This window comes from Narcine bancroftii, chromosome 10 (assembly GCF_036971445.1).
Source record: "Narcine bancroftii isolate sNarBan1 chromosome 10, sNarBan1.hap1, whole genome shotgun sequence".
NCBI lineage: Eukaryota > Metazoa > Chordata > Chondrichthyes > Torpediniformes > Narcinidae > Narcine > Narcine bancroftii.
The window spans coordinates 70,091,856-70,115,404 of NC_091478.1; the positions used below are offsets into that span (position 1 = coordinate 70,091,856).

Consider the following 23,549-nt stretch of genomic DNA (forward strand, 5'->3'; position numbering starts at 1 on the left):
TAATTTTAATTTCCTTCTTGTTACCCAGTGTTCATAGTACTTTGACCTGATTAGCTAAAGAACCATACAATTCACAGCAGACACTCATCCACTGTTTCTTACTCTTGGGAAAATTTCTGCCCTGCATTTTCAGCAATCTGCTGCACACAAAATGTGAACTTAAATGTACAAGATTATAGTTAACTAACTGCAAATTCCAGTTGATAGCGTTGCTTTGCAAAATGTGTGTAAATTTCTACACTGGCAATGATGGTAATTGATTCACTCCTTTGATTTCTTGCACAGAGAATGGAAGAACTTCACCCACAGAGAGCTATGTTTCAAACTCAAGCAAACGTCAGGTAAAATGCTTGCTTTCATTTGTTAGTAATTTACAGTAACATAGAAAATGAAGCTTAACACAATCACCAGAGGAACTCAGCAGGTTGAACAGCATCAGTGGGGAAAAAAAGAATGGTCAACATTTCAGGCTGAAATCCTTTTTCAAGTTCACCTTCAGATTCATCATCTCCAGTCTCCTGTGTGTCTTCATAAAAATTGATGTTCGTTTGTGTGCAGTTTATCCACAAACCTGTTTTGAGTTCTAAGTGTTGAATCGTTTTCAGTTTTGAAAATGCTTTAGGAAATCCATTAGACTATTTAATGAGAAGGAAAAGAAAACAAATGTGAGAGGGGAGATGGTGAGTAAGAAAACAGGAGGGGAGTGTGAAAGCTTGTAAAGGCTTCTCATGGTTTGATCTAAATTCCAGGTCTCCCATTATAAATGTCCAATCTCAAAACACCTCCATCCCCAAAGGTCTCAAAGTCCTTTGTTTCTTTTTAAACAACAGACCCAACCAGTCTCCCTCCACCATCACCCCTCTTTGCCAAGCAGAACTTGATCTAATCCTCAATAACTTCTCCTTTCATCCCACTTCCTCCAAGTCAAAGTGGTATCTTGGGTAATCGGATGGATCCTTCCTATGCCTGCCTTTTTGTTAGCTACATGGAGCAATCCATTCTACAAGCCCACTTTACTGGTAACTTTCACCCTGACCTTAAATTCACTTGATCCATCTCTGATTACAGTCCCCACCCTTTATTTCTCTCTCTCCTCTCTTTCTCCCCCCCCCCCAACCCACTCCTCAACTACACATTTTTTTAAAAAAAAAACAACTTTATTTAAGGTTTTCAAAATACATAAAAATAATATCAAAATTATCTAAACATAAACCCATCCCACCCTCCCCCTACCCTCAACACGGGGAGCCAAAAAAAAGTAACAAATACAGAAATAAACTATATAGTATCTTAAGATATTTCCAACCTCATACATTTCAAATAAGGTGACCACATTTGAACAAAAAAAGTATAATTATCATACAAATTAAATGTTATCTCTTCCATACAGATACAAAATCTCAACTCATTCTGCCAACGAACTATATTTACTTCTACATCATCTTTCCAAGTAATCGCTATACATTTCTGTGCTACTGCCAATGCTAAACGGACAAAAGCTATCTGAAACTTATCCAACCTAAACCAGTCAATGAAACAGTATAACCCAATAAAAAAAATTTCAGGATCTAATGGCAATTTGATCATAAATAATTTTTCCAAAAATACTCTAAATTTTTTTCCCAAAATGGTTGAACATTATCACAAAGCCAAACTGAATGTAAAAATGTTCCAACATGTGTCCACATCTAAAGCACAAATCCAAATTACTGAATCCATATTTTTTCAATTTCTCAGGTCAAATACAACTGATGCAGAAAATTATAATTAACCATATTATATCTTATATTGTCATTTAGTCACCCCCATCTTGACACTTAATTTCCCAATCTTCCTGAGGTATATCTTAAGAAAAATCCCCTTCCCATCTATTTCTAGGTTTATTTAAATTTGACTTATCCATACTATCCTGTAACAAAGCATACATATCAGAAATAAAACCCTTTTTTAGCGATTGCAAAATCAAAAATTCAAATTTTGTTAATTTAGGCATTATCATTTCTTTTCCAAAATTATCCCTAACTTATGCTCAACCTGATAATACACAAATAAAGAATTCACTGATATTCCAAATTTTTCTCTAAGTTGATTAAAAGAAAGAAGTCGTCCTTCTTTAAAACAATCCTCCAATACCTTTATGCCTTCAAATTCCCATTCCTCTAAATACCTATTATTCAACGAAAAAGGAATGTCTATTTTGATATAACAGAGTTTGAGTTGATATCTTACTTTTAGTACCTATAATAGAATTCTTTATAGTCCAAATCCCTAGTAAATGTTTTAAAACTGACACATTATATCCCTGTAATAGACCTAAATTCCACTTATATATAAACTGATGAACCTGAGATTCAGAAATTCTAGCTAATTCTACTTTAGCCCAACTAGGAGGCTGTGTAACATCCAACATCCTGTTAACAAATTTTAACGGTGTGGCTTCATAATAATTTTGAAAATGAGGCAATTGTAAACCTCCTAAAGCATACTTCCACATCAATTTTTGTAATGCTATTCTTTGCCAGCTTCCCCTTCCATAAAAATTTCCTTACCACTGCATTCAAATCTTGAAAAAAATTTTTGGAAGAGAACAAGGGATCGATTGAAAAAGATATTGAATACGAGGCAAATTAATCTTATATTCATTATCTCCAATCTTTATCCCCTTAATATTACCATTTTGTCTTATTGCTTGAGCTAACGGTTCAATGACCAATGCAAACAGGGCTGGCGACAATGGACAACCTTGGCCTGTTGATCGCGTTAACTTAAATGATGAAGAAGTTTGACCATTTGTCACCACCTTGCCAACTGGATTTTTATATAATGCCTTAATCCAACCAGTAAAAAACGGTCCAAATTTAAATTTTTCTAGCACTTTAAATAAAAAAATTCCATTCAACTCGGTTAACTGCTTTTTCTGCGTCAAGGTTGGGTTGCTAACTCGATGCATTGATCAACATTATCATTCTAAGAATATTATCAGAAGCATATCTATTTTTAATAAAATCCACTTGATCAACATGTACTAACTGAGGCAAATATTTAGCAAGTCTATTCACCAATATTTTAGCTATTATTTTCTAATCTACATTCAATAACGAAATTGGTTGATATGAGGCCACATTTAATGGATCTCTAGCTTTTTTGGGTATTACTGTAATTATTGCACTAGAGCATGATTCTGGTAGAGATTGCTCTTGGGTTATTTGTTGAAGTACATCCAAAAGCAGAGGAGACAAATCTTCATAAAGCACCATACCTTATAAAACTCAACAGTAAATCCATCATCCCCTGGAGACTTCATTTGGCATCAGTTATATAGCTTCCTTAATCTCAAAATCTGTAAATGGAGATTCCAAATCTTTTACATCCTCTTCCCCTAAAGTTGGTAACTTTAAAGAAGATTCAATAGAATCATGATCTCGAACCCCCTCAGAAGTATATAATTTCTGATAAAATAAAGAAAATTGATCATTAATTTCCTGAGGTTTATAAGTAACTATGAATTCCTTTTCACAGCATTAATGGTTTTCGAAGCTTGCTCTGTTTTCATTTGCCAACCTAGAACTTTGAGCTCTATCGTCTAATTCATAATAACGTTGTTTAGATCTTTGAATTAAACGCTCATATTGATATGTTTGTAATGTATTATAACGTAACTTTAGTTAATGCTGCCTTTTTATCTTCAGTACAAATTTTCAGAAACTCTTTTTCCAAATCATATCTTTTTCTCTAACTCCAAACTTTTTGCCAAAAATTTCTTTTTTTCTTTCACCGAATAACTAATAATTTGGCCTTGTAAATATGCCTTCAATGTATCCCATAAAATAAAATTACTCCGTACTGAATTCATATTTATATGCAAAAAATAAGCAATTTGTTCTTTTACAAAACTAACAAATTCTGGTTTCTTCAATAATATTACATTAAATCTCCAACAATAAGTTGATTGCATAACTTCAGATCCAGCATAAGAAATAAATAACATAGAATGATCAGACACAATTCTACTCTTGTATTCAGCCTGAGTAATTCGAGCTTGAAGATGTGCTGATACCAAAAATAAATGTATTCTGGAAAATGAATCGTGTTGAGAAGAATAGAATGAAAAATCTTTTTCTGTAGGATTTAATCTTCAAATCTCAACTAAATTCAAATCTCTCATCAAAGATGCCATTTGTACGTCCGCCTTCGATTTATATTAAAAAAACCTTTTCAGAGATTTATCCAATAGCGGATCTAAAATACAATTGAAGTTTCCCCCAATTAAAATATTCTCCTTTGCCTGATTTAACATCAGAAAAGCTTCAGATATAAATCGTTCATCATCTACATTAGGCGCGTACACATTCAACAATGTCCATGATTCTGCAAAAAGTTTACAATTCACCATTAAAATTCGACCAGCTGTTTCAAAAAATGATTCCAGTTCAAACAGTATTTTCTTATGGACCAAAATCGCCACACCTCATGCCTTAGAATTAAGGCTGATGAAATTATAAATCCAACCCAATCTCTCTTCAATTTCAAGTATTATTTTTCAGTTAAAAGTATTTCCTGTAAAAAGGCCATATCAACTTTCATCTTTTTAATATAAGCCAACACCTGTTTACGCTTAATCGGATTATTTAAACCTTGTACATTAAAAGTTGCGAAATTAAAATTAGACATTTTATATTTAAAAAAAACATAAATCACACGTATTGTAAAAAAGGAGGCTCCCCTTGCTCAAAAAAACCCAAAAATACTTTGCTGATAAACTACAAGAAAAAAGACCCTTACTAAAAGAAAAACACAAAAAGAAAACTCTCCCAAAACTACTCCCATGTAGTAACTCCCCACTTAACTGGGTGTGGTACAAAAACACACTAGTGGCAGATGACTATCGAAAACTTCACTCATCCACCCTCCCCACTTGAATCTCTCAGCAAATACATACGTAGCTCAATCATATCACATTTCCAATGATTTCAATCCCAAAACTTGTTCCATATTCTCAATTTCAATCAGACTCTTTGACATATCTCCTCTCTTTCCATTCCCATGTCCATTCTTCTTATCAGACATTTTCCTCTTAGGTGACAATTGCCGATCAACTCCTCACATATCTGGCAAAGAATTAGCAAAAATTAATGCACCAAGATCATTCTCAAAAAACTGAGATTGAAAATTCCCATAGAAAACTTTCAACACAGCAGGATACCAAGGGTAAATCTGTATCCCTTTTTCCACAGCACTTCTTTTGCTGAATTAAATTCCTTGCATCTCTTAATAATCTCATGACTCGAATCAGTGTAACAAAAACTCTACTACCCTGAACCATCAATGGAGTTTGATGTCTTTGAGCATTCTGGACCACAATTCACAAAATCATCTCCCTATCCTGATATCTCAAACAACGAATTAAAACTGCTCGAGGTGGTTGACCTGGATAAGGTTTCTTCAACGCTCTGTGCTTGATCCAATTTCAAACCATCTGGAAAAAATCCAGCACCCAATATATCTTTTTTTTTAATTCACTGGATCTGGACCCTCAATATCTTCCAGAAGTCCCATTATTTTCACATTATTCTGTCATCCTTGATTTTCCAAAGAATCAATCTTCTTCAATAATTCTCTCCTGGATTTTCCCATCCTACAAAATAATCTTCCACTTTTTCTATTTTTTTCTCTGTTCCGTTCCATTTGTTTTCCACAATCATGAAATGCCTCTTCAATTTTTTAAAAATTATCTTGCACTTAACTTTCAAACATCTATTAACATCAGCCTTCACAGCAGTCATTTCTTTCTTCACAGATGCCACTTCTTCACAAATATTATTCATTTTAACTGACATATCCATAAACCCACGATCCATCTGTGTAGACATCTGAGTTGACATATTGCCCATTTGATGAGCAATACCTTCTAATACTGTAAAGACTGCATCAAAAGTAGACTCTCCCATTCCTCTTGAGGCCTACCTTCCTTAATTTCAACACCAGTAGTAGCTTGAGCCCATTCTAATAAGGCAGGACTTCTTTCCTCCTCTTCACCTGCACTTATTATAGATTTGCCAGCTTTACTATGTGTTAACATGCTGACTGACGCAGGACCGAGCCCCTCAACCCACTGCCAGCCGTCCTCCCCCACAGCCCAAACCTTAACAAGGAGATCCCAGATGCACCACGCATGCCCGGCAGCGCCACCGCTTGCGGAGGCGCGTCTTTTGATGTTCCCCAGCGTCGCCGAGCACAGCCGCGGGATCATGCAACGCTACCAACATCTGTCGCTCGACTGGCTCATCCGCACGCCCAATATCACGGGCACATGTATCAGAGCCAGCTAAGGAACTCGCAGTGCTGGCGCCATCTTGTGACTGCAAGAAGGGCGCTGGTGTAATACTTAGCTGGGCTGGAGTGCGCTGGACTTTGGAAGATAGGCTCGTTGACTCAGTGGCTTCAGGATGGTAAGTATGCCTTAATTATTCTACACTCTTGTAAGGCAGTTTCTTCTGTAGTTGAGTTTTCGGCTTCTTTATATTGGTAGTCATTGTCTTCTTTCAGTATTTAGACACCTTCAAAAAAACTTTTCCAAAATCTTTAAATTTTGGCATTAATTAGTTCAACCGGAGAGACTCATTGCCTTCTTACGCCATCACGCCATGCCCCCCCCCTCTACTACACATCTTTACAACCTTTTGTTAGGATTCTATTCCTTTCTCTCAATTTCTCAGTTTCAGTTGCACCTGCTCCCAGAATGAAGTCTTCCATTCCAGATCACCTGAGATGTCATCTTCAAAAAAACATGCCTTTTCATCTACCATCAACTCACCACCTATCTGCATCTCCTCCTTTTCCTATATATCTGCCCAAGACCCCTCTGATCCTAGAGGCAACAAAACAGGATTCCTCTTATCCGCACCTTCCACTCCACCAACCTCCACATGCAGCATATCCTCTGAAATTTCCATCACCTAAAATGTGATAGGCTTTCTGCAGGGTCTACTCTCTCTGTAACTCACTCATCCGCTCGTCGCTTTCCACGAATTGATCCTTTGGTACCGACAGCTGTGACTGCAGGAAGTGCAACACTTGCACCCATACCTCCACTCTCAATGTCATTTGGGGCCCCAAACAGTCTATCCAAATGAGGCAACTGTTCACTTATGAATCTGTGAGGGTTCATCTGGTGCTCCTGGTATGGCCTTCTCAACATTGGAGAGACTGGGAGATCTCTTCGCTGAGCACCTTTGCTTTGTCTGCACCAATGATCTTCCACTGACCAACCATTTCAATTCTGCATCAATGCCGACATGTCTGTCCCATGGCCTCTTGCACTGTAAATTGAAGTAGCAACACAATATTCCATTTGGCCGCACTCCAACTGGATGGCATTAACATTGACTTTTCTGGTTTCAATATGGCCACTTCCCTGTCTCCCTCTCGACCCTATTCCTTGTCTCCTCTCCTCCAGCGCTTCAGCCCCTTCCCACTCCATTCATCGAGCTGTTCCCTCGCCCTATCACTAGCTTTTTTCTCACCCATATCCACCTATGCTTTCTTGCCTGTGACCCCCTGCTCCTCCCCCGCCCCCCTCCTCCCCCCGCCCCCCTCCTCCCCCCGCCCCCCTCCTCCCCCCGCCCCCCTCCTCCCCCCGCCCCCCTCCTCCCCCCGCCCCCCTCCTCCCCCCGCCCCCCTCCTCCCCCCGCCCCCCTCCTCCCCCCTCCTCCCCCCGCCCCCCTCCTCCCCCCGCCCCCCTCCTCCCCCCGCCCCCCTCCTCCCCCCGCCCCCCTCCTCCCCCCGCCCCCCTCCTCCCCCCGCCCCCCTCCTCCCCCCGCCCCCCTCCTCCCCCCGCCCCCCTCCTCCCCCCCCCTCCCCCGCCCCCCCCCTCCTCCCCCCCCCCTCCTCCCCCCCCCTCCCCCGCCCCCCCCTCCTCCCCCCCCCTCCTCCCCCCCCCTCCCCCCTCCCCCTCCTCCCCCCCCTCCTCCCCCCCTCCTGCCCCCCTCCTGCCCCCCTCCCCCCCCTCCCCCGCCCCCCTCCTCCCCAGCCCCCCTCCTCCCCCGCCCCCCTCCTCCCCCGCCCCCCTCCTCCCCCGCCCCCCTCCTCCCCCGCCCCCCTCCTCCCCCGCCCCCCTCCTCCCCCGCCCCCCTCCTCCCCCGCCCCCCTCCTCCCCCGCCCCCCTCCTCCCCCGCCCCCCTCCTCCCCCGCCCCCCTCCTCCCCCGTCCCCCTCCTCCCCCGCCCCCCTCCTCCCCCGCCCCCCTCCTCCCCCCGCCCCCCTCCTCCCCCCGCCCCCCTCCTCCCCCCGCCCCCCTCCTCCCCCCGCCCCCCTCCTCCCCCCGCCCCCCTCCTCCCCCCGCCCCCCTCCTCCCCCCGCCCCCCTCCTCCCCCCGCCCCCCTCCTCCCCCCGCCCCCCTCCTCCCCCCGCCCCCCTCCTCCCCCCGCCCCCCTCCTCCCCCCGCCCCCTCCTCCCCCCGCCCCCCTCCTCCCCCCGCCCCCCCCCCGCCTCCCCCCCTCCTCCCCCCGCCTCCCCCCGCCTCCCCCCGCCTCCCCCCCGCCTCCCCCCGCCTCCCCCCGCCTCCCCTAATATTATAGGCACCTTTCTGAATCCTGCTCAGGGCTGAAACATTGGTTATGTATTTTTACCTTTACATAAAGAACACTGCATGACTTGCTGAGTTTCTCCAGCAATTTCATGTCAACTCCAAGCTTCTCATTGTTGGATATAAATTCCCACATTTTGGCACTGTCCCATAACAATCTAACAGCACGATTTACTGCTGGACTTGATCATATATAACAATTTATGTGAGGTAAATACCCATTACCAGCCTGATTTAGAGGTAGATTAAGTTGTTCGGTCCAAAAGCACAAAATTGGATCAGCCCTCAGAAACAGGTGATCTTGCTAATTTCAATTTAAAAGTTTAAATTTGCATTGAAGGATTTCAAAACTTATACATTGAAAGAATTTACAGTTTTTTAATGACTGTAATTTAGAATGTCGTTAAGTCTTGCAATTTAATATGTCCAACTGTAATGACCCTAAGGAGGAGAAAATCATCCAAGGTTGTTTCTGGAGATTACAGCAAGGATTTCTAAGACTGCAGATTCTTTCTAAGCTTGCATGTTGAATTACATCAAAAGATAGCTGAAGAATGATAATTTGATATTTATTTAACTTGATTGACTATAATTTTTAAATAAAAATATTCAATTAATTATCAGGTATGTTTATGACAAGTCACCAGGAATGGAAGTCCTGGCTTCCATTCAGTCCAGGAGAATTCTGTATTTTATTCAACCACATGAATGCTTCTTGTTTGCACTTTTAAAATTCTTTTTCAGAAATGGACAGTTGAAGAAAGTGAATGGATTAAACAGGGTGTACAAAGGTTTGGAGCAGGAAATTGGCAGAAGATACTGAAAGCTTACCCATTTTGTGACCGTACTAGTGTTATGATTAAAGATCGATGGAGGACGATGCAAAAGCTTGGATTGATTTGAAAGAATATGCTCTTTAAATGATTTGATTCTTCATCAGATTTGAAATGTAAAATGCAATTTTTGTATTATAGAGGAAAAGTACATTTTTATATTTATTGTTCCAATGAAAAAAGAAAAAGTGTGCTCAGTTGCTGCCTTCAATTGCCCTTGTTTCATCTTGAAGTCTGCATTTATGGAAATATCTTCATCCATAAAACTTTTTTCCTTTTGAAGTATTCAGATACTGTCCTGACTGAATATGTTTTAAATATAAGACCATGTTCATTTTAAATTGTAATGGGTAATGTAAATATGCTGAGGACACTGACATTTCAAAATTAATCATCAGACAATAAAAGTGCTGAATCACCTATTGACTCTTTTGTAATCCTTGGATGGTACTAATCTTCTGCAAGTTTTATAAAGAGTTTGAATTTTGTTCCCTGGGAAAACGAAGGAAATCCACCAATGTAACTCAGTAATGGGTCGACTACTTCAAGTTTTAGAGAGTTTTTTTTAGTTCAGATGTACAGTAACAATAGGAAATTATGGAGCTTTTTATTTAAGATCTGTGCACTGCTGGCAAGCACAACACTTTTGCCTATCTCTGCCTATGAAAGTTGACAGTGAGTTACTGCTCTGAACAGCTGCAGGCGATCTAGTCAAGGAACTTTCACAGAACAAGAAATAGTTGGAAAGTGTCCAAGTTAGAATGCAATCTGACTTGAGGGGTACCTGCAAATTGTGTTCCTATGTGCCTGCTGCACTTGTTATTATTGCATGTTGTGAATAATGCCAGAATAAATAAGGTAAGTGTGTTCAGTATATTTTGTTAATGGTATACACTGCAGTCACATTGTGCAGGAATTAGAGGGAATGAATGCAAACATTCATTTAAGCTGCTTGAGCTATTGGAGCTGCACTTCTGCAAAAAGTTGAAAATATTTCATCATACTCCTGACTTGCAAATAATGCAAACAGTGCAAAGGTTGTAGGTTGTTAGCAGTATATCCAGCTTCTGATGTGTTCTCGTAACTGCTGTATTTGTATGATGTCTAATTGAATTTCTCATCAATGGTGATCCTAGAATATTGATGGTGGGTGACTGAACAATGATATTGCCACTACATATCAAAAGGAAGTGGTTGGATACTGTAGAGATGGCTGTTACCTGGAATGTTGTGACAGGAAAGTTGATTACCACTTGGGTTTTTAAACTGTTGTCTTGGCTCTTGCTGTGTATGGTCTCCACATGTATGCTAATGTACTATTTCAGTCACTATAATCCAGAATATATCATTTTTAAAACTATAGTAAAGCCTCTCGAATTCAAGCAACTGGCACCTTCAAGCATCTGGCAAAAAAATTGAGGAAAATAAATAAAAATGAAAATAAATAAGAATAAAACAACAAGTAAAATTCTACAAGTTTAAAATTGGCACGCCTTGCTACTCAGATGGTAGGCGACACCGGCGACCAGTTCCAGCCTTGTGACAGATTCCATTTTGCAGGACGTTATTTTTGACGTATTCCCACAGCCCCCGGGAACCATAAACATGTCGAAATAAAAACAACCAGGTGGACATAAATGAGTTGTGCATACCCTTAAGCAGAATAGGGGGAAGGGGAGTCACGTGATGGAGTAGTGGCCGGACGGTGAACTCCAGCCCTCTCCAGAAAAGTCGGGAAAAACAAGAGAAAATACAAAGGCACAGAAATAAAAGTTAAAGAAAAGTGAGTATAAAGGTGGAAAGAAGATGGCGACAAAAAAAGAAAAATCAAAATCAACGGTAAGAAGAGAGGAAGAGAAGACAACGGAGGAAGAAAGAGAAGGCCTTACCTGTCCAAAGAGGCCCGATGTGGAGAGAGAAGCCCGCTTCCTCAGGTCGGTAGAAATAGGAGTACAAAAATGGCTCGCAGAGCCGAGTAAAAGTGCGCAACCGCCCATGCACGAGGAGTCGCGCATGCGCGATGCGCATGAAAAAAAACACACCGACAGGAGGGGGGACCAGCTGGGGAGTCGATCTCCACAGCCGGCAACGACAGCTGCAGAACACCTGCAGCAAGAAGAGACCACAGAAGACAATGGAAACAAGAAAGAAGAGAAGAAAAGGGCAACAAAGAAACAACAGATGGCCAACCCAGAGGAAGAAGAAGAGGAAGAGGAAGAGTACAGTGAAATAGAAGAAGAAGGGAAAGGCAAGGTAAAGGATATACTTTCTCTTGTTAGAGGATACATGGAGTCATTTAAAGAATGGCAAACACAGGAATTTAATGATTTAAGAAGAAGAATAAACAACACAGAAGAGAAAGTGAATAAAATAGATATGACCTTAACAGAAATGGGAAAGAAAATGGACAAGATGGAAGAGCGGGCAGTAGCAGCAGAAATGGAGGTAGAAGACTTAAAAAAGAAATTGGAGGAATATAATAAAAAAACTAAAGAGGCACAAGAACTACTAGCTCAAAAAATAGATATAATGGAAAATTATAACAGAAGAAATAACATAAAGATAGTGGGCCTTAAGGAAGATGAAGAAGGCAAGAATATGAGGGAGTTTATAAAAGAGTGGATCCCTAAGACCCTAGGATGTCCAGAACTACAGCAAGAAATGGAAATAGAAAGGGCACATAGAGTATTGGCCTCTAAACCACAACCACAACAAAAACCAAGATCTATTTTAGTAAAATTCCTAAGATATAATACAAGAGAAAAGGTACTGGAGAAGACAAGGGAAAAAGTAAAAGAGGGCAACAAACCACTGGAGTATAAAGGGCAAAAAATCTTAATTTATCCAGATATAAGTTTTGAACTCCTAAAGAAGAGAAAAGAGTTCAATACAGCAAAGGCGATTTTATGGAAGAAAGGGTATAAATTTATACTAAAGCATCCAGCGGTATTGAAAATATTTATTCCAGGACAACAAAACAGACTATTCTCGGATCCAGAAGAAGCACGAAAATTTGCAGAACAATTACAAAAATAGACTGAGGGATGAAGACGGGTAATGAGAGTAAAAATGATCACGATTGATATGTATGTGGGTAAAGACAAAAATAGACTGAGGGATGAAGACGGGTAATGAGAGTAAAAATGATCACGATTGATATGTATGCTGGTAAAGAGGTATAAGAGTGAATAGAGACAATGAGCATACGTGAATGTATCTGTACTTAGAGGAAAATATAGATAGTATAGACAAGAATTAATAAGGGAAGGTAATGGAATAGAGAGAATAAGGAGGGAATTAAAAGAGTGACCTTTGTGACATATGAAAAGTGAAATCTTTTCTTGGGGGGGGCTGGGTGGGGGGAAATAGCGGTCACTGCAAAATCAGTTGACGCTTGCGAGTGGATTCGCAAATCCAAATGGAGAGGGGAGATGTGGTTGTCCGACAAGGGATAAAGGACAACTCAGGAGGGGAAGGGGAGATTGGGGATAAAGAAGATAGAAATAGGAGAATAAGGAAAATGTTGGATGTTGTAGGAATGTTGTCTTATAAAGAGTTGAAAATAAGAAAACAGAAATGGAAAAGGAGGAAAGGTAATGATGGAAAAACAGAAAGAGAAGATAAACAAAATATAAAATGGCTACGTTGAACTATATGACTTTAAATATTAATTTAAATTAATTTAAATCTCCACTGGCCACCGTGACAGAGGTGCACCAAAGAAAAGGTACAAGGACTGCCTAAAGAAATCTCTTGGTGCCTGCCACATTGACCACCGCCAGTGGGCTGATAACGCCTCAAACCGTGCATCTTGGCGCCTCACAGTTTGGCGGGCAGCAACCTCCTTTGAAGAAGACCGCAGAGCCCACCTCACTGACAAAAGGCAAAGGAGGAAAAACCCAACACCCAACCCCAACCAACCAATTTTCCCTTGCAACCGCTGCAATCGTGTCTGCCTGTCCCGCATCGGACTTGTCAGCCACAAACGAGCCTGCAGCTGACGTGGACTTTTTACCCCCTCCATAAATCTTCGTCCGCGAAGCCAAGCCAAAGAAGAAGAAATATTAATGGAATACATAACCAAATTAAAAGGAAGAAACTACTAAATTTACTGAAAAAGGAAAAAATTGATATAGCATTTGTCCAAGAAACACACTTAACTGAATTGGAGCACAAGAAATTAAAGAGAGATTGGGTAGGACATGTAACAGCAGCATCGTATAATTCAAAAGCAAGAGGAGTGGCTATATTAATTAGTAAAAAGGTGCCATTTAAAATAGAAGAGGAAATAATAGATCCAGCAGGGAGATATGTTATGATAAAATGTCAGATATATTCGGAGTTTTGGAATCTACTTAATATATATTCACCTAACGAAGAAGATCAAAAGTTTATGCAAGATATCTTTTTGAAGGTAGCTAATACGCAAGGGAACATACTAATAGGAGGGGATTTCAATCTGAATTTGGATCCAAATATGGATAAAATGGGGAAGAAAATTAACAGGAAGAACAAAGTAACCAAATTTATAATTAAATCAATGCAAGAAATGAAACTTTTGGATATATGGAGGAAACAAAACCCAAAAGAAAAGGAATACTCATACTACTCGGCTAGACATAAAACATACTCAAGAATAGACCTATTTTTGTTATCAGCTAGTATGCAGGATAGAGTAAGAAAAACAGAATATAAAGCGAGAATGCTATCGGACCATTCACCCTTAATATTGATAGTAAAGCTAGAGGACATCCCTCCAAGAATGTATAGATGGAGATTAAACCCCATGCTACTTAAAAGACAGGATTTTAGAGAATTTATTGAAAAACAATTAAAAATGTATTTTGAAGTAAATACGGAATCAGTGGAAGATAAGTTTATACTATGGGACGCAATGAAAGCATTCATTAGAGGGCAAATAATAAGTTATGTAACCAAGATGAAGAAGGACTATAATCAGGAAACAGAGCAGTTGGAAAGGGAAATAGTAAACATAGAAAAAAAATTAGCAATGAAGGAAGATACAACTAAAAGAAGAGAATTGGCGGATAAAAAAATAAAATATGAAACATTACAAACATATAAGGTAGAGAAGAATATAATGAAGACAAAACAGAAATATTATGAACTAGGTGAAAAAACGCACAAAATCCTAGCATGGCAGCTTAAGACAGAGCAAGCTAAGAAAATGGTATTGGCATCAAGGAAAAAAGACAAACAAATTACATATAATCCAAAAGAAATTAAGGAAAACTTTAGAGAATTCTATGAACAATTATACCGAACTGAAAACGAAGGGAAAATAGATGAATTTTTGACTAAACTTGAACTACCAAAACTACAAATAGAGGAACAAAATAAATTAACAGAACCATTTGGAACAGTAGAAATACAAGAGATAATAAAAAAAATTACCAAATAATAAGACACCAGGAGAGGATGGATTTCCAATAGAATTCTACAAAACATTTAAAGACTTATTAATACCGCCCCTCCTGGATGTAATCAACCAGATTGATGAGACACAAAACTTACCAGATTCATGTAAAACAGCAATAATTACAGTAATACTAAAACAAGGGAAAGATCCACTCACCAGCGTCATATAGACCAATATCTTTGCTAAACACAGATTATAAGATAATAGCTAAACTATTAGCAAACAGATTAGCAGAACAGGTACCGAAAATGGTAAATTTAGACCAAACTGGATTTATCAAAAAAAGACGCACAACAGACAATATTTGTAAATTTATTAACTTAATTCATGCAGTAGAAGGGAATAAAGCACCTACAGTAGCAGTTGCTTTAGACGCAGAGAAGGCCTTCGACAGAGTAGAATGGAATTATTTGTTCAAAGTATTGCAAAAATTCAGTTTACTGGAGAAGTATATTAATTGGATTAAAGCATTATATAAGGGACCGTTAGCGAAAGTGACAGTAAATGGACATGTATCAAAGCAATTTAACTTAAGCAGGTCAACACGGCAGGGATGCCCACTATCACCTTTATTGTTTGCGCTAGCTATAGAACCACTAGCAGAATTGATAAGAATAGATAGTAATATAAAAGGAATAAAAATAAAAGACAGGGAATATAAAATCAGTCTATTTGCGGATGATGTTATAGTGTACTTAACAGAACCAGAACTATCAATAAAAGAATTATATAAGAAATTGAAGGAATATGGAGAAGTGTCGGGTTACAAGATAAACGTAAATAAAAGTGAAGCAATGCCTATGAATAATGCGGATTTCTCAAAATTTAAGAAGGAATCTCCATTCAGATGGCAAATGCAGGCAATAAGATACCTAGGTGTACAAATAAACAAAAATCTAGGCCAATTATATAAACTCAATTACAATCCACTAATGAAAAAATTACAGGACGATTTAGAGCATTGGAAAGAGCTACCACTAACACTGATAGGAAGGATAAACTGTATTAAAATGAACATTTTTCCAAGGATACTATACTTATTTCAGGCATTGCCAATACAACTGACAGAAAAATTCTTCAAAGAGTTAAAGAAAATAATAAGGAAATTTTTATGGAGAGGGGGGAAACCGAGGATAGCACTAGATAAATTAACAGAATGGTATAAACATGGAGGCTTACAATTGCTAAACTTCAAAAATTATTATAGAGCCGCACAATTAAGATACCTATCAGATTTTTATCAAACAAGGGAAAAACCAGACTGGACGAGATTAGAATTAGATAAAATAGGGGAAAAGATACCTGAACACATATTATATAAATGGGACGAAAAATTGGTACAACATAGAACTTCTCCAGTATTACATCATCTCCTCAATATTTGGAAGAAGATTCGTGTAGAAAGAAATAAAATAAATTATCAATTACCAAAACTAATATTGACGCAAAATAAGCTACTCCTTTTTACAATAGACAACCTTTCCTTTAGAAAATGGGAAAAAAAAGAGATTAAAAGAATAGAAAATTGTTTTTCAGGAAGTAGATTCTTATCCTTTGAACAAATGAGAGATAAGTACAATATAACTGGAGATACAGCGCTGGCATATTACCAACTGAGATCCTACTTGAAAGATAAATTAGGAAGTAATTTGAGTTTACCAGAGGGAAGTAACCTTGAATATGTGATTACAGATACAATGTTAATCAAAAGATTTATAACAAATATGTATATTAAACTGCAAGAAAAGGAGAATGAGGAAACAAATGGTAAAACTAAACAAAAATGGGAACAAGATTTAAATATAAAGATAAAAAAGGAAACATGGGAGAAATTATGTTCTGGAACGATGAGAAATACAATAAATACGAGGCTACGTATGATACAATATAATTGGTTACACAGACTATACATTACACCGCAAAAGTTAAATAAATGGGACCCAACAGTATCTGATAGATGTTTTCGATGTAAAAAAAGAAATGGGAACAACAATTCATGTAATCTGGACATGTGAGAGAGTAGAAAAATTTTGGGATGATCTCAGTCAGATATTAAATAAAATAACAGAAAACAATATACCAAAGAATCCAGAGATCTTTCTCCTAAGTCACATAACAAACAAAGAATTTGGAATTGATTTGGAGGATGCACAAAAAAGATTTGTTAAGATAGCCCTAGCCGTAGCAAAAAAATGTATTATGTCAACCTGGAAATTGGAAGATAATTTGAAAATACAATTATGGTACATAGAAATGAATAAATGTATTCCATTAGAAAAAATAACATATAGTTTAAGAAATAATATTGAAATATTCGAACAAGTATGGGAGCCTTACATTAAATACAATAGCGAAAACCTACTGGGGACAAACATTACCTAAGTTGATGGAAGGAGAAGGAAAGAAAAGAATGGACTCAGTAGAATTTCTGGTGTATTTTTGTTGAATGACAACATTGTCTGACTGGCTTAATGCAACCTAGATTGTATACCTAAAATGGATGAGAGGGGGGGGTGGGGGGTGGCTTGGGAGGAGGGAGGGGGGGGGAGAAAAAGTCACTGTATATGTGTGAAAAAGAAAAAGTGTATATCATGGCTGATGTGATTTATGGTGTGAAAAATAAAAAAATTAAAAAAAAAGCAGAATAGGGGGATGTGTAAGAAACTGGAAAAAGGTGAAAGTCATACAGTGCAAAAGGAGGAATTTATCATTGGGTCATCTACCACAGTTACTGGAAATACCTGATTAAAGTTAACTTTACTTAAGGACTACAATAATGATTTTAAAAAAAATTTCAAGTACTTTAATAAGGGGAGTACAACCAGGGTCTAAAAATCTACTTGCGATGATAAGTACGGTATACATGTAGATCCCTACTTATAATAGAGAGTTCCAGGACTCTCATCGTAAGTTGAAACAAGTTGAAACCTCTAACTTTTAAAAAATGTAAACACTGAAAACCTTTTATACAACACAATTTAAACTGGGGGAAAAAAAATTACTACAATGCACACTTAAAATTTGTTTTATTGAAAACCTTTATTATAGCACAAATTAAACAGAAAAAAAACATGACAAAACTGCAACATATTGCAAGTTCTGGGAAACATTGTAACTTGAAACCGAAAGTAACTGATTTTTTACTTGTATCTGAAATATTGCAAGTCAGATTGGATGACTCGTGTATAGGACGACCCCAGAATTTCTACCTACAATGTTGGTTTTGAGTGATACTCTTTGTATAAAACAGCACCCTTAAATATGGCACTTAGTGCTGACAAGTGGATGCTGTTAAAAGCCAAACAATATTTTATTAACAAATTATTTAAAGGTTTAAATTTTATTTGGATATTTTGAAATAAACCACTGTCGTTTCCTGTAATAGGCTGTTTAAAGCTTGTGCAGAGCCAACAGCAGGCAGGATTTCACAAATAACAAGTGGGGAACACACAAAATTGCACTGAAGACTGTGGTGGTGGTGTGATTTCATCATCAAGGTCAGAATTTTAGACCCTTTGTATAGGATGGCCCCTAATTTTAAAGTAACATTTTAAAGTTTTGGGATTGTCCTATACAATGTGATATTCTTAAAGCAGGTGTATTAGGCATTGAAAGAGTGAGTCTCAAGCAAATGGAAAATACACTTATCTGGTATCTACCAATCACAATCTTGCATAGTCACAGTGGCCATAGGCTATTTACAGTGTAACCCATGATACCCGGCACCTATGGGGACTGGTAGATGCCAGATAAGCGAGTTTTTGGGTTGCTTGAGGGACACTCTTACAATGCCTAATACATCTGCGTTAAGATGTATAGGATGATCCCAAAACTTAAAAATGGAAATTTTTAAAATCAGGATTCTTACATTAACTAATACACCTGCAATAAGAATAAACAGTTTAAAAGGCAAAGATACTCTACTTGCACTGAGCAAACTTCATGCATTAATACATGAACTGTAAAGCATTTCAGTCACCTTTGAAAACATTAAAACCATCGCTGCATCTGTTGGTTTCCCCCCCCCCCCCCCCTCCATGGAGCTGCCTGAAAGATGAAAAATAACATAATTAACCCCGCTCCCCCAAGTTTACAGATAAAGCCTTACAAATATACTTGTATTCTAATAAAGGAAGACTTTTACTAAGCCCCTGCTTAGTAAGGAGACATTTTAAGAGAATTTTCCCAACATGAGTGGCATCAATCAGCTCTTCATCCTGGGCAACACCATTTTATTCAAACAACTTCACTCAACAAGCTGCTACGAGCTTGTTGCACAACCAAGGGCACGCTGCTGGCTGAAATTTGCTCCTATTTTCACCAAACGTTGACGTGTTTCTTCAGAGAATATTTAATTTTACAAATTAAAATTTACATTATATTTATTCTTAATTTTTAAAATTAATCTATTTTCCTCGAGATTGCCAGTTGCTTGAATTCTGGATAAGAGGTTTTATTGTGCTTGTTCTTGTATTAACTAAGTTTAATGAATATCAGCATGTAATCTTTAAATGACCTCAACTTTAGTTTACCTGTTGGCCATAAAAAAAAATAGTTGTCAGTACAGCCAAATGTGATTGATGGCATGTACATGGAATACTTAAGGAGTTAAGAAGAAAGCTGAAAAGAGGCTCCTCAAGGTTGGTGATCACTGCAGTGCTGCCTTACCAAGCGCCAGTGAGGCAGGAAGAGGAAATCCTGGCAGATGAGTGTGTGGCTGAAGAGTTGGTGAGGAGGCAGGAGTTCAGATTCGTATTTCATTGGGATCTCTTCTGGCAAAGGTATGACCTATTCAAAAAGGATGGTTTACACTCGAACTGGAGGAGAATGCATATTCTGGAGGGAAGGGTTTGCTGTTGGGGAGGGTTTAAACTAGTTTGGCAGGAGAATGGAAACCAGAATGAGAGGGTAGAGAAAAGAGCAAATGGTAGAAAAGTTGATGCAATGTGTCGTGAGATTGTGAGGAACAGGCAATGGGGGAAGCATGAAGGTTTTTTTTAATATGTTTATTTAATGCAAGAAGTATTAGTAATAAAGGAGTTGAACTTAGAGCATGGATCAGTATGTGGAATTACAATGATGTGGCAGATACAGAGACGTAGCTGATGTAGGTTCTGGGGCTTAGATGTTTTAAAAGGGATAGGAAAAGAGGTAAAATGGGTTGGGGGGGTGGTAGCATTTCAAATCAAGTATAGCATCATAGCTGCAAAAAGGGAGTATATTGTGGAAAGATTGTCCACTGATCAGTGTGGGCGGAAGCCAGAAACGGGATCACTGTTCTGGGAGAAGTCTATATACCCCCAAATCACCCTTTGAACATCAAGGAACAGATAAATAGGCAGGTTTTGGAATGGTGCAGAAATTACAGGGTTATTGTTATTCAAAATGGTAAAATGCTTAATTGGGGAAGGGACAATTACGAAGCCATGAAGCAGGAACAGGGGAGAATAAATTGGGAACAAAGAAATTTGCAGGATGTTTCACAAATGCTTGAATGGTAGACTTGTTCAGAAAGTCATGAGCCTGTAGAAAGCAGAGGGTAGTAGTGGTAGATGGAACACATTCTGTCTGGAGGTCAGTGACAGGTCAAACTTCAGGAATCTGTTCTGGGCCCCCTGCTCTTTGTGATTTCTTTTAAATGACCCAGAAAAGAATGGATCAGTAAGTTTGCAAATGACAAAAAAGTTGAAATGGTTGTGGATATTGTAGAATGTTGTATGTAGGTTATGATAGGATAAGATAGTGGCAGATGAAGTTCAATCCAGATAATTGCGAAGTGATGCATTTTGGAAGGTCAAATTTGAAGGCAATGTACATGGTTAATGGCAGGACTCTTAATAGTGTGGAATAACAGATGGACCTTAGGGTCAAAATCCATAGATCTCTCAAGGTGGCTGTGCAGATTGATAGGGTAGTTAAGAAGGCCTATGATATGCTGGCCTTCATTAATCAGGGGATTGAGCTCAAGAGCCATGAAGCAATGTTGCATCTGTACAAAACTGATAAGACCACACAGAATACTGTGTTCACCTCTGGTTATCTCATTACAGGAAATAATATGGAGGCTATGAAGAGGCACCTCAAGGTTGGTGATTACTGCAGTGCTGCCTTACCAAGTGCCAGTGAGGCAGGAAGAGGAAATCCTGGCAGATGAATGTGTGGCTGAAGAGTTGGTGAGGAGGCAGGGGTTCAGATTCGTATTTCATTGGGATCTCTTCTGGCAAAGGAAGAGGAAGGGTAGAGGAGATTTACCACGATGTTGCCTGAATTGAATAATGTCTTATGAGGCAGGGGTTTTGAAAATTTTAATTTTTCAAGTTTTCCAAAAACAGTATCACATCTGAAAAAACAATTATTTTTATTGTATTTACACTTTTAATATAATTCACTTCTCAGATACAAACACCATGTCAACTTATTTAGAATTTCCTTCCCTCCCCCAAAACTTTGAAAATTAAAACAACTAAAACAATTAAAATGACAAACAAAAAAAAATGGTAAAAAGAAATATTCAGCGTACCACCAGCCTTTTTCATCTCACTATTTGAGGTGATGAGGCTCTGAACTGAAGAAGGATGAGTAATAATTTAAACATTTCCCATCAGGAAAGAGATACAGGAGTATCAGAACCAGCACGACTCTCATATTTACAAAACAATATTTATTTGCTCTGCATATTGTTTGTGTATTTGGTTGTGTTTTGCACTGAGTACCGGAGAACGCTGTTTCATCAGGTTGTACTTGAGCAATCAGGTGACAATAAAGTTGACTTGACATTGAGAAAACTTTATTCATTTGTTAACTCATAGTTTTGTCTTCAAATATTGGAATAAGTTACAAATGGAAAATATTTTGAAAATAAATAGCAAATTTTAGTATGTATGGCATCGTGCTCCTTTCATAAATTCTCGTTAAAATTATCTTTGGTAGTAAATTGGAACAGTGCATTTCATTCAATCAATACATTTTGATGGATTTTGGCATTAAAAGGAAGATGAACAATCAAATTACAGAAATCGTTAGCCTATCTTCTAAATATTTGTTCATCCAAAAGTATATTTGAACTTAATTTTGATTAAATAAGTTCTCTGGTTTGTAAACAATGCTGCTTGTGTAAAATGAGAATATGCTCCTGGAGATTCTGGAAATCATTATAAAGAACACACTGCATATTCTTAGCAGGTCAGAAGAGAGAAAGAGTTGACACTCAATTTTGATAACCTTTCATGAATAATTGGGTGGAGCCATTCATTCAAATGTCACCATTGCATTCTTTCTGATGAAGACCCACAACTGCATCACTAGATTCAGCTCTAACAGGGTCATCAAGTTTACAGATGACAACAGTAGTTGGCCTCATCAGCAACAATGATGAGTCGCACACAGAAGAGGTGGAAAATCTTGTGAAATGGTGTGAGAGTAATAACCCGAGTCTCCACGTGGACAAGACGATGGAGATGATTGTGGACTTCAGGAGGCTAGGAAAGACCACACTATACATCAACAACTTGTTGAGAAAGTGGACAGGACTAAGTTTCTTGGAGTTCACTTAACTGGTGACCTATTGTGGACACTCAACATCTCCTCACTTGTCAGGAAGGCGCAACAGCGACTGCACTTCCTGATAAGACTGAAGCGGGCATGGCTACCGGACACCATTATGTCAACCTTCTATTGAGAGCATCATGGCTGGCAGCATCACAGTGTGGTATGGTTGTTGCAGAGAAATGGATCGGAGGTCAATCCACAGGACCATAAGTGTGGCAGAGAGGATCATTGGAGTCTCCCTCCTCTGCCCACTGCCCCTCCCCCATCGATGTGATCTACTAGGATTGTTGTCTGAAGAGAGTGCATTAAATCATTGAGAATCCCTTCCACCCTGCATGCAGCATCTTTCAGCTGCTCCTGTTAGGGAACAGATGCAGGAGTGACAGAGCCAGCACCACCAGGCTGAGGAACAGCTTCTTCTCACGGGCAATGAGAATGCTGAACGACCAAAGGAGCTGCTCACACTAAGACAGTCATTTGTGCAAAGTAATTTTTTTTGTATTGATGAAATAGTTGTCCTGCATATGTATTGTTTGTATTTGTGTTACAACTGGTTGTGTGTCTGCGTGACACTGTTTTCAGGTTGTACTTCTACAATCAGAGGACAATAAATGACTTTATATGCAAATAATCACAAAATATTATGAAATATCATTTTGCTGTCTGCTTTTAAACAATAGATTGATACTGTCACTTTAATGAGGTTCTATTTTGTTTTTATTTCCATCTGTAACTATTGTGAGCCTCTTGTTTTCCTCATACTATTTGGTTATTTAAATAAAATCTGCCTTTAAATCTTAAGTGACAACTTTAGATCAGACCACCCCATTTTAGCCATGTAGTACTGGAATTGAGAGCTTTGCAAAGTCATGGTTTTCTACTCTGACTTCCAATCAACATTTTCAGCATTGCTTTAAGGAGATTATCTATTCAGAATCAGAACTTATTGTCATGAATATTTTCTAACCAGATATCTTTCAGTAATAGTGCTTTATTGCACCCTTGCTGGGACCTTTTTTTTTGGGGGGGGGGGTGAATTTTTAACAATACTAACTTTAATTCAGAGCGGTTAGAACATGACTGATCTGATTTTTAACAAACTGTGTATTCCAGGCCACCAGAAACCATTTACCTTGTTGCTATGC

General features: G+C 38.7%; 1 protein-coding gene and 1 long non-coding RNA gene across 9 annotated transcripts in view; one reads left to right on the forward strand and one right to left on the reverse strand.

The window, feature by feature from the left end:
* The window catches only part of terfa (telomeric repeat binding factor a), a 55,323-nt gene extending 45,481 nt beyond the window's left edge, over positions 1–9,842 (forward strand). For 3 of the 5 annotated variants that reach the window (XM_069901289.1, XM_069901293.1, XM_069901291.1), the window contains 2 exons: positions 286–341; positions 9,328–9,842. In XM_069901289.1, the coding sequence (XP_069757390.1) occupies positions 286–341; positions 9,328–9,486 (215 nt within the window). In that variant the 3' untranslated portion in view covers positions 9,487–9,842. The other 2 variants (XR_011345716.1, XM_069901292.1) reach the window with 2 other exon arrangements.
* Positions 1–23,549, reverse strand: part of LOC138744720 (uncharacterized) — a 60,921-nt gene that overhangs the window by 22,791 nt on the left and 14,581 nt on the right. For 3 of the 4 annotated variants that reach the window (XR_011345720.1, XR_011345717.1, XR_011345718.1), the window contains exons 3-4: positions 3,260–3,449; positions 494–635 (exon numbers count right to left, since the gene is read on the reverse strand). This is a non-coding gene — a long non-coding RNA (uncharacterized lncRNA). The remainder of the gene's footprint in view (positions 1–493; positions 636–3,259; positions 3,450–23,549) is intronic. The other variant, XR_011345719.1, reaches the window with a different exon arrangement.